The 11987-nt window shown below is 35.7% G+C and overlaps 1 protein-coding gene across 1 annotated transcript in view; it reads left to right on the top strand.

Moving 5' to 3' along the window:
- The first annotated feature begins 226 nt into the window (after positions 1 to 226).
- Positions 227 to 11987, top strand: part of LOC133749296 (arylacetamide deacetylase-like 2) — a 28663-nt gene continuing 16902 nt past the window's right edge. The window contains exon 1 of the mRNA XM_062178497.1: positions 227 to 364. Coding sequence (XP_062034481.1) covers positions 227 to 364 — 138 coding nt within the window. The remainder of the gene's footprint in view (positions 365 to 11987) is intronic.

Raw genomic sequence — 11987 nt, 5'->3', positions numbered from 1 at the left:
GCAAGCTCTGTGTACTTGGTAGGAAATACTATGAATTTGGCCTCAAAAAGACTGTGTGATTGCAGAACTGGTTACTACTGTCACTGTTAACCTTGGAACTGAATGTTAAGTCAACATTGCTAAAACAGTCATATCACTGCACATCTACCTTTGTCCTATGATTTACCACTCAGTATATAATGGGATGACATTAAAGTCATCCCTATACAGAGGTTGGGAGAATATCATGGGGTGCAAAAGTCTGTGCTTTGGAGTGTCTTGTGTTCTGTTTGCTTATTATATTTATACTCCCTTACCAGAAAACATTGAAGAACCATGGAAAGTAATGGTTGCGGATGCTGTTATAAAAATGGCTTCAATTACGGTAATCACCTCCCCCCAATCTAGGGAACTGAGAGGCATTGCCACAAGTACATATACGTTTTCTTTCAGTCTCTGGAAGAGATTTTGCTTTTCTTTTAGAATAAATCATACAAATAAGATTTATATGTTTAATTTAATTAACAGTATATTTTCTTGAATCTATACAAAGCAGGGAAAGAGATGAAATTCTTGTTGAGTCTTTATCTAAAGTCCACGTAGTGTCATAAAGATAAAAATTATACTATCTAACAGGAAAATCTGGGGGATAATTAAATAACATGATTACATTTGACCTTTCTGAGGTAACCTAGTCTTATATATCTCTTAGAACTTACATGTATAGTAACTGTTTTTACAACTTGATGTACATTTAGTACTTTTACTGTTCTAATGTCTTTCTCTTTTTAAGTGATTTTTCAAACTTTCTTATCTTGGGAACTCTTTATATTCATTAAGTTATTAAGGACCCTGAAGAGCCTTTTTATGTATGTTATATTTACCAATATTAATTGCTTTAGAAATATAGGTAAATTGTATATTTTTACTAAAATGAAATGTATTTTAATAGGAAAAAGTAACTTTGATAATGGCATTGTTTTCTATTTTTTCAAATTTCTTTAATATTTCTTTTTGGAGGATATCTGGATTCTCATATCTGGTTTTGCATTTAGTATGTTGTGATAGCCTATATCATGTATTCTCTGGAAAGCTCATTGTGTACCAATGAGGTAGTTAGAATTTTTAAGAAGACAGGGTGAGTCAGGGGATTGTACACACTCTTTGATCTGTGTAAGTCCTTACAATTTGTCCTTTTCTTATCATATTAATGGGATCATACTGCCCATGGCCTTTTGTTCGTCTGGCTTCTTTTAATTAGCACATCCTTTTGAGAGTGATTTATGATGTTGAGAATCAAAAACTGAATAAGCTATGTAGTTAATGTTCCAATATATAGATGTATCACACTTTGTAATAATCATTGAAGGATATTTAGGTTGGTTTTCACTTTAGGATGGATATGAATAAAACTTCGGAAACCTATACAGGCTCTGTGGGAGCAAAAATTCCAATGTATGTTGAATAAATGCTTAGAATTAGATTTGTTGAGTCATACTGCAAACAGCTGTTAAACCTTGTAAGAAAATGAGAGTTTTCCAAAAAGACTTGCCACTTTGTATTCCCATCAGCAACATGTTTAAGTTCAAGTTGTCCTGCATCCTTGCCCGCCCTTATTATTTTCATTTAAAAAAAATTGAATTGTTTTTGTAAAAAAGAAATGGTGAGCTGAACATATGTGTATTGGCTTTCCTGACTCTATTCCCTTCTCTTTATCTACACCTAGCATTTCAGCAGTACTACGTAATATTGACTAACATGGTTTCTTAGATAAGTTTTAAAATCAGATTGTAAGAGTTATTCTTTACTTTCAAAATTAAGTTGTTCAGTTTTAAAAATGTATTTTATCATTTCCCCTCTAATTTTTCAAGTGAGAATTCTCAAGTATAATTTTGGACTATGTATTTATCCTCAATTACATGGGTTTTGCTTCATGCATTTAGGATGCCTATTACTAGAGGTTTGTTCATTTTTCCTTATTTTCTTCTTGGTGAATAGTTTTTTCTGAATCATTATGCGATGTATGTCTTTATCCCCGACCGTTTTAATTAGATGGAGGTCTACTCTGATCTTCTAGCCACCATAATTTTATGTTAATTATGTTATATAAGCTATATCCATTTGTGATATGACTCAATAAATCTAGTTCTAGGTATTTATTCATCATAAATTGGAATTATTCTTTACACAGAGCCTGTATATGTTTCAGAAGCTTTATTCATATTCATCTCAAAGTGGAAACCAACCTAAATATACTTCAGCTGATTAGTATAGACAAACTGTGAGACATCCATGTATTGGAACACTAACTACATAGTTTATATACCTGTTTTATCCTGCTATTTTAAAATTATATCATTATATTTAAGACAAATTTTTTATAGATACCATGTGAGGATGCTTCAAAAATTTCATGGAAAATGGATTTAAGAAGTAAATATATTTTGGTTAAAAATTTTTGAAATCCATGGATAATTTTTCCATAATATATATTTTCATGAAAATTTTGAAGACTCCAATATAATTATGTGTTTGACTAATTTAAAGCATCTCATTATTCAATGTCTTGTATTTGATATGGTCTTTGACTTGTTTGCAATTGGTACTAAAATTATATATTTTTTGTTTTAATTCTTAACTTCTTCTTAGTTTCCTGCCTTCTTTTAGGTTATGTGACTAGTATTCCATTTTTATTTTTATATATATGCTTATCTATTTTTCATCATGTTCTTTTGAAAATTGTATTTTCTAGTGATCACAGTAACTTTTACAACTTACTTAGACTTGTCTACTGCATTATTTAAAACATAGATATTTTCAACCACATCAGTTTCTTTACACTTTAACCCTTATATTATAGTTATAATGTATGTTGAATTTACACAGAAGAGTACTTCAAAAATCTCATGGAAAACAAAAAATAAATTTAGGGGCAGGCATTTTTTGTTGAGTTTAAGTTGCCTTTTGGGATGCCTAAATCCTATATTGGAGTATCTGGGTTTGAGACCTGGCTATTCTACTACAGATTCATCTTGTTGCTAATATGCTGCCTGGGAGGCAGAAGGTACAATTCCTTGGGTCCCTGCCACCCACATAGAAGACCTGGATTGAGTTCTAGGTTCTAGGCTTTGGCATGGCTCAACCCTAGCTATTGTGCATATTTGGTGAGTGAACCAATAGATGCAAGATTTCCTTCTGCCTCCCTTCTTTTCAAATAAAATTTTAAAAAATGAATAAAAGCTTAAAAATGAAACATTGATTTTGGTGCAAAAATCTAAATCCATGCATTGTTTTTTCTGTTTTATTTTTAAAATGTACCTTCTCTCTTTAAACATCTCAAATAATGCAGAAAATTTAAAAAGTTCAATGAGCACATGTAGATTTAATGATCTTAACATTTTGTCTTATTTGCTTGTATATATATGTATATATATATATATATAAACATACATACAATTTTTTGAAGTAGAGGTGGATAAAATAATATCACATAATATGAGATTCATGACAAGAAGCATAAAAGAAGGAAAGAAAGGAATATTACCTTGAAAAGAACATAACTCAATGAAGATAGCAATTGTAAATATGTATATACCAAAATAGTGTGACATTAATATGGCAAAATAATAATATACCAAAATAACAAGAATAATATTCAAACATCCACATAAGAGAGAAAACATGTCTGTTTGCTTTTCTGTGTCTGACTTATTTCACTTAACACAGTCATCTCCAGTTGCAACCATTTTGTAGTAAATGTCAGGATTCCATTTTCTTTATGGTTGAGTGATGTTCTATTGTGTATGTATAACGCATTTTCTTTATCCAGTCATCCACTGATGAACATTCATGTTATTTGGATATCTTTGCTACTGTAAATAGTGCTGCAGCAAACACAGGGCACAAGTATCTCTTTCATATTCACTTTTCTTTGAATATTTTCCTTGAAGTGGAATAGCTGGGTCATATGACAGATATATGTTTAGTTGTCTGAAGAATCTCCATACACGGTTTCTACAGAGGGTGTACTAATTTGGATTCTCACTAATAAAGTATGAGGGTTTCCTTTTATTCCCATCTTCACCAATGTTTGTTATTTTTTGACTTTTTGATAGCAACTATTCTCACTGGAGTGAGCTGATACCACAGTGTGGTTTTTCTTTTATTTCCCTGATGGCTATTGATACAGAGCAGCTTTCCTTTTTCTTTTCATGTATTTTCTGGCCATTTGTATTTCTGAGTTTTTCCTCTTTAAGCATTCATTGTCAAGCTTCTTGGATCTGTAGCTATTTATATCTCAACAAATTGTGGGAATTTTCAGCCATTCCTTTGTCAAATATTTTTTCCATGGTGATATTTCTCCTCTTTTTGGCTCTAATGTACAAGCATTAAACCTTTTGATATTGTTCCATGGGTCCCTGGATATGCTCTATTTAATTGTTTTAATATTATACAGTTAATTTTGATCTGTCTTCACGTTCACCAAATTTTCCTCCATCTTTATTTTTCTATCGAGCCTACCCAATTATTATTTTATTTTATAGAATTTTTTTCAGTTCTAAAATTTTCGTTCAGTTACCCTTTATACTTTGTATTTCTTTCTTGAGGATAACTATTACTCCATTCACTTCAAGAGAATTCATCTTTACCTTTCAGAGGGTGGTTGTAGCAGTTCCTTTAAATGTTTGATTTCACATCTGGGTTATCTCAAGATTTGTATTTGTTGATTGTGCTTTCCTTATGGTGACAGTCTCAATTGTCTTGTTCCTTTTATGTTAAATACTTATATGTCATATCCTGGACATTTTGAATATTTTGGTATGAGACCAAGGGGCTTCTAAATTTCTCTTTGTTCTCATTTTGTTTTGGGAGGCAATCAGTCATGTTAAGTATAGACTGAAAGATCTGTTTGTTCTTCCGTGGAAAAAGTGACTTCTAAGTTTGTTTGATTTTCAAAGCTTTTCCCATGCTGTTTGTGTTTGTCTAATCTCCTACCACGTAGATGTTAGGCTAAAGACTGGCTACTTACACTGGCTTCAGTTATCAAAATCTTTGGGATGCTTCATTGATTTTACTTAACACTATTCCATTTGCTGCGACCCCAGGACATATGTCTTTTCATTTATGGATCTTAGGAACACTTTTCCACAGTTCTTTCTCCTCTGGGATTTCCATCACACACTATGGCTCCAAGTATCCTCTTTTGCTTGTGTTTCTGGTCGAAAGAATATTTCTGCTTAGGGGTTTAGTTAATGATAATGCCATGTACTTTTACATACAGGGGTCCACTTTCAGGATGAAATTTTGAAAGAAAAGCAAAGAAGAAATAATATTGGATCCTTTTTTTTTATTGTTTGACAACCAGCATCCCTTTCCACAGTTTCTCTGGCAAGAGAGTCTTCACATAAGACTTTTTGTGTGTTTGCACCTTCACTACAGTGGACAGACAGCTCCACCAAGGGAACCGGCCTTGGGTCATGGAGAGAGAGAAACAGAGAAAAATAAGGGATATGAACATGGGGACCACAGCCTCCCTTCCCCCAATAGTCAAAACATGGTGAGGAATAAGACACACATTAATCAGAGCTATAACTGGAAATAGAGGGCTTCTCTTGGCACATTTGCTTTCACACTCAGTGTGTCATTCTGGGGCTCAGTGGCTTTGAGTAAAAGCCAGAAAAGACAAAAATTGAAACTCACACACTCTCTTACGAATCTATATTCAAGTTTTGACTTTCCACTTTATCCTCCTCAAAACTCCTTCTTCCTCTTCCACCTCTTCATCTTCTTCCTTACTTTTCAGAGTACTCAGTTTCATTTGTATTGTTTGAAGACAGACATAATCAATAGAAGAGTAGTCTTAAATGAGCTTGCTCCATCATGGTCAGAACTGAAAGTTTAACTGAAAGTTATACACCAGAATGTATAATTTTAACCTTTTCATCAAAATAAGAGTCAACAATTTACAAATATATCTATTGGGTGTATATCCTTGAATTGATAACAAATAAATCAATAAGAAAATATCAAGATTTATAAATATACTTGTATGAGACAAGTGCATTTTATTCATTAAAGATAGTCTAGAAAACCATAGCACAAACTGATTTGTAGTTAATATGAAAATGTTTGCATTCCCTGAGTATATTCTTTGGCAAGGCATCTTAGGTAAGATGATTTTTCAATAATTCGGTTTTAGACAAATTGATTCAGAGCTTACAGATGTTGAGAGAACAAAGCAAATAACTTATGGGACTTACATTCAAGACTTCTTTAATAAATACTAAACAAATAAATAAAATGAGAAAAGAATAAAATTAATATCTTTTAATTTCTTTTTTTATTTTTATTTTATTTTATTTTTTTATTTTTGACAGGCAGAGTGGACAGTGAGAGAGAGACAGACAGAAAGGTCTTCCTTTTGCCGTTGGTTCACCCTCCAATGGCCGCCGCAGTAGGCGCGCTGCGGCCGGTGCACCGCGCTGATCCGATGGCAGGAGCCAAGTGCTAATCCTGGTCTCCCATGGGGTGCAGGGCCCAAGGATTTGAGCCATCCTCCACTGCACTCCCTGGCCACAGCAGAGAGCTGGCCTGGAAGAGGGGCAACCGGGACAGGATCGGTGCCCCGACCGGGACTAGAACCCGGTGTGCCGGCGCCGCAAGGCGGAGGGTTAGCCTAGTGAGCCGCGGCGCCGGCCAAGAATAAAATTAGTATCTTTTAATTTCTTAAATAACCTTGAGCTCTACCACTCACTTCATCTTCTGAGTTATCTATTAACAGATAGTAAGTATAACTGTTACAGAAGGACATGACAAATGGAAGTAAAATATAATAGGATTGGACCTACTGCTATAAGCAGGTTGAAAATCAATAGGGTCATTGACTTGTCAAGTGAGAAATCTGGGTGACCTTGGGTATGCCAATGACTTTAGATAACACACCAAAGGTATGATCCATGAGAAATAATTGAGAAGTTGAATTTCATTAAAACCTCATTGAAAACTTCTGCTCTGTGAAAGACAATGTCAAGAAAATGAGAAGTTGTTTACAGCCCTTGTTGCTGCTGTTGAGGGACACTGTCTTTTCTCCTCATACTGTTTGTTGAGCTCTTTACTTACTGTAGGGTTAATCTTGTAAGTATAAAGTAAACTGAAACTAGATAACTAGATCTTTGTAAAAATTAAGAGTGGGAGTAGGAAAAAGGGGAGAAGGAAGGGTGGAAGCACAGGTGGAAGGGAAGGTATGGTGGGAAGAATCTCTATGTTCCTAAATCTGTATATGAAACACATGAAATCTGTATTGCTTAAGTAAAAATTTAAAAATAACAAAAAAGAGAATGAGAAAACAGGACACAAACTGAGAAAAATGTTTGTAAATCTCAACCTGAAAATGACTCGTTATCTAAATATACAAACCATACTTAAAATATAACAATAAGAAAGCAAACAACCCGATTTTAAAAATAGACCAAAGATTTCAGGAGATGTTTTAATAAAGAAGCTACACAGAGGGCACATAGCCTACTAAAAGATACTTTATATCTTTTGAGGGATCACCAAAATGTTCACAGAAAATGTATATTATGAAAAAGCTATATATGGATTTCAAATTCTTTTGCCTGATATCAATGACATTTAATTCAATTTTCTGTGACGTTTTGAATTTCTCTAGTGTGTCATCAGAAAATTTCAAAAATAAACCCAATGAGATACAACCATATAGGTATTAGGAAGGCAAAAATACAGAACACTGATAATATCAAAGATGAAGATGTACAGCAAGAGCAATGCTCATTCACTCCTGGTGGGAACATAAAATGGCATAGGCACTTTGGCCACTTGTTGCAAAAGTAACCCCACTCTTACCATACAACTCAGCACCCAGATGTTTAGATCACTATTAGTCAATGAAGATGTCCTTCAGAGGTTGAATGGGTAAATAAAGTGTATGTAACAGTGTAATATTCAGCATTAGAAGTGTGCTATCAAGTCATATAAAGACAGGAACTGTAAACTCATATTACTAAGAGAAAAGTTGATTTGGACCAGGCTACATATTGTCTGATCCCCTCTGGAAAAGGGAAAACTAGAGAGAAAATAAAAAGAATGATTGTCAAGGGTTGGGAAGGGTGGACAAGAAAAGTAGGTGAATCACCTAGGACTTTTAAAGAAATGGAAATACTCTGTATGAAAGTCTTATGGTGGACCTGTGTCATCACATATTTGTCCAAACCCACACAATGTACAACATAAAGAGTGAACTTAATGTAAACTATGACTCAGGGCAATAGTGATGTGTCAGCGTAGGTGCATCTGTAGCAGGATTCGTGTACAAAGACAAGACACCAAGGCCTTTTAACAAGAAGTAGTTTTTTATTCTGCTGACGTGAGACCCAGGTGGAATTTCTTATCCAAAAGCTTGAGCTTTGAACAGAGAGGTATTTCCTTGTATATGATTTTAGTCTCTTTGTCTCCCGTATATGGCTACATGCATACGGGGTGATTGGATATTCTAATATTACATGGTGGCCATAGGAATTTATACAATACTCCCCATGCCCACATAGTTACTGATGGTGCTTTTTTCCACACACATGCTGACCTGTAAGCTATCTGGCAAGCGATACCATCAATGCAGTGTACTAGCAAGCAGAACCTGAAATGGTTACATAGAAGCAGATGGTAACCACAGTTATAGCATTCATAGGCAAGCAGATAACAACCACATTTCATTCCCCTGAAAGATTCCTCCTTTTTTTTCCTTCTGGCCTTTGGAAGGCTTTTACCACAACTTTAATTATGTCAGTTAGAAACAAGCTTAATTAAAAGCCATAGGCCTCTAGCGCACATCCACTGTGACAAATGTACCACTCTGGCAGGGGTGTCGATCACAAAGGAGGGTATGCACATGCTGGGGAAGACATTTATGAGAAATCTCTGTACCTTTCTCTCGGTTTTGCTGAGAGCTTAAAACTGCTAAAAATCATCTGAATAAAAGGCAAATGAATCATTCATCTCCCTATTTTCTATCAAGGAAGACTCATTTTCCTTATGGACTGTGTCTTTTCACTGTATCTTCATTTCCTTGGCTACTTTCCTAGACTTGTAGCTCACTGAACTGTGAAGAATTGTTCACAAAGCTTTCTAGACAATGAATTTATTTGCAAGCATTTTGACTAAGGACTACATTGGTAAAGTTTTAAACTTTTTCCCTTCAATGTTTAAATTTCCAAATATTTGATAAAACCCACTCCTCACACATGAAAAAAAACTATATCTGTTATGCGAATTTCAAGAATAAGTTTCAAGCCAAAAGAGAAGGGGAGATGGAAATGTCCGCCATCCACATGGATTAAAAAAACAACAACATTTAGATGTATCTGCAAAATATCTGCCTCAGGCAGATCATGTGAACATTTGCTGTTTCTAGAAAAAAAGCACCCAAGCAGTGGAAGAATATTTATTAAAAAAAGCAGGTAAAAATAAGCACCATACAACAGAAAAATAAAAAAAAATATTCCTAAGTAGAAGAAAAGATCTGTGTTATAAAGTAATGGGAATATGTTTAGGAAAGTCAAAGATAGCACATTAAGGAGATTCTTGCAACTCCTAAAGGTTCCTGGATGGATGAGTGACAGAGTTTGGTCTCAGAGACAATTCAATGAACCACGTATAAGAAGATTACCAGGAATTGCTCAGGCACTGCCTGAAGCTCTGTAAGCTTTTTCTTTCTTTGACCTTAGGTATAACATTTCACAACTTAGGTCTCGTTGTGTATTTAAGATCAGGGAATTGGGTCAAGCGATTTTTTAGCACCCACACACACATCTAATTTTCTACATTCCTACAAATGGAAGAGATGTTTGATGAAATTCGATTGTTATTTTGTAAAGTACATAATGGAAGGAAGAATGTTTCAAATCAGGCATATTACTTAGAAAGTAGGGCAGGGAGCAGTGTTGTGGCATAGTGGGTAAAGCTGCCACCTGCAGTGCTGGCATCCCATATGGGTACTGATTTGAGTCTCAGCTGCTCCACTTCTGATATAGCTCTCTGCTATGGCCTGGGAAAGCAGTAGAAGATGGCCCAAGGCCAGCGCCATGGCTCAACAGGCTAATCCTCCACCTTGCGGTGCCGGCACACCGGGTTCTAGTCCCGGTCGGGGTGCTGGATTCTGTCCCGGTTGCCCCTCTTCCAGGCCAGCTCTCTGCTGTGGCCAGGGAGTGCAGTAGAGGATGGCCCAAGTGCTTGGGCCCTGAACCCCATGGGAGACCAGGAGAAGCACCTGGCTCCTGCCTTGGGATCAGCGTGGTGCGCCGGCCACAGCGGCCATTGGAGGGTGAACCAACGGCAAAGGAAGACCTTTCTCTCTGTCTCTCTCTCTCTCTCTCTCTCACTGTCCACTCTGCCTGTCAAAAAAAAAAAAAAAAAAAAAAAAAAAAAAGATGGTTCAAGTCCTTGGGTCCCTGCACCTGCCTGGAAAGACCTGAAGGAGGCTCCTGGCTCCTGTCTTCAAATCGGTGCAGCTCCAGCTGTTGAGGCCAATAGGGAAGTGAACCAGAGGATGGAAGACCCCTCTCTCTCTCCACCCCCATCTCTCTCTCTCTCTCTGCCTCTCCTCTCTCTGTGTAACTCTGACTTTAAAATAAATAAATAAATAACCTTTTTTTAAAAAAAGAAAGTAAGTCATTTTCAATGATAAAATTTTCTTATGCCATTTGACCTATGAACACCAATATCTCAGATTAACCATATTACCATTTTGGGAGTGGCAATCTTTCATTACAGGTGATGTGCAGAATAGACACTCTCAGTCCACCACTAAGTCACCTTCCATGAGTCAAAATATTGTCAGCCTGCTTGCAGGTAACAAGTAGAGTTTGGATTTTTGCTTTTTGTCTTTACAATAAGCAAGAAAAGTGAAATTATCCTAACTAATTTAAGGAAATGAAAATAATGACTTTGATAATAACATTAGTGATGATGAGATTGGGAAGTTTTTGATAACATTTGGGAAGCACATAAAATTTAAAAAAAGATAGTTACAGTTTAGTTTCTAGTCAGCAGCACTAAAGAAGTTGGTGCTAGCAATAAATAACAATAAAGCATTGCGTATGCAAGGTGCAACTGTGGTGAAAATTAATCTCTAACTGTTCCCATTCCTTCTATCTCTGCTTAAGATTTACTTTGCAAGGAGAACAAAGTTTTCCTTGGGCTTACTTCTCATCTCAATCAAATGGTCCATCAAAGGCTTCAACTAATAGAAAGATGGCAGTTCTCTAAAGTCAATTAGTATACTATTGCCAAAAGAAGTATTTATGTCTATTTGGCTTTTAAAGGTAAAAAGTGTCTAAAACACAGCATTTTAAAGATTTATTTGAGAGAGAGAGAGAGGTCTTCCATCCAATGGTTCACTCCCCAACTGGCCACAATGGCCAGAGCTGCACCAATCTGAAACCAGGAGCCAGTAGCCAGGAGCTTCTTCCAGATCTTCTACATGGATACAAGGACTTGGACCATCTTCTACTGCTTTCCTAGGCCATAGCAGAGAACTGGATCAGAAGAGGGGCAGCCAGTTCTCAAACCATTGCCCATATGGGATGCCAGTGCTTCAGGCCAGGGTGTTAACCTGCTATGCCACAGTGCCAGCCCCAACATTTTAAATATTATCTCTCAGACCTTGTCTACTTCAAAACTATAAAGACAGTATGCCTTAGGAATCACATGTGATATCTGTTTTACAAATCCTTGTATGTATGTGTATCAGATTGAAAGCTTAATGGTATCAAAGCAACTTTAAAGTAGCCATATGTCAGTACACAGTTTTGAGATGGTGTGACACCATAAAACATATGTCACATATTGTAGATTTATTCCTCATTAATCTGTCATTTTTCAAGGTCAAAATCAAGTTCTTTCTATCACAGAACTCCTGTTCCACTGTTTTCTCTTAGTAATCTCTTTTTTCTTTAATTTCTAATATTTTAAAGGTTTATTCACTTGAAAGG

This window comes from Lepus europaeus, chromosome 2 (genome assembly GCF_033115175.1).
Source record: "Lepus europaeus isolate LE1 chromosome 2, mLepTim1.pri, whole genome shotgun sequence".
In the NCBI taxonomy this organism is placed as follows: domain Eukaryota; kingdom Metazoa; phylum Chordata; class Mammalia; order Lagomorpha; family Leporidae; genus Lepus; species Lepus europaeus.
This window is presented reverse-complemented; position numbering and strand designations above follow the sequence as displayed.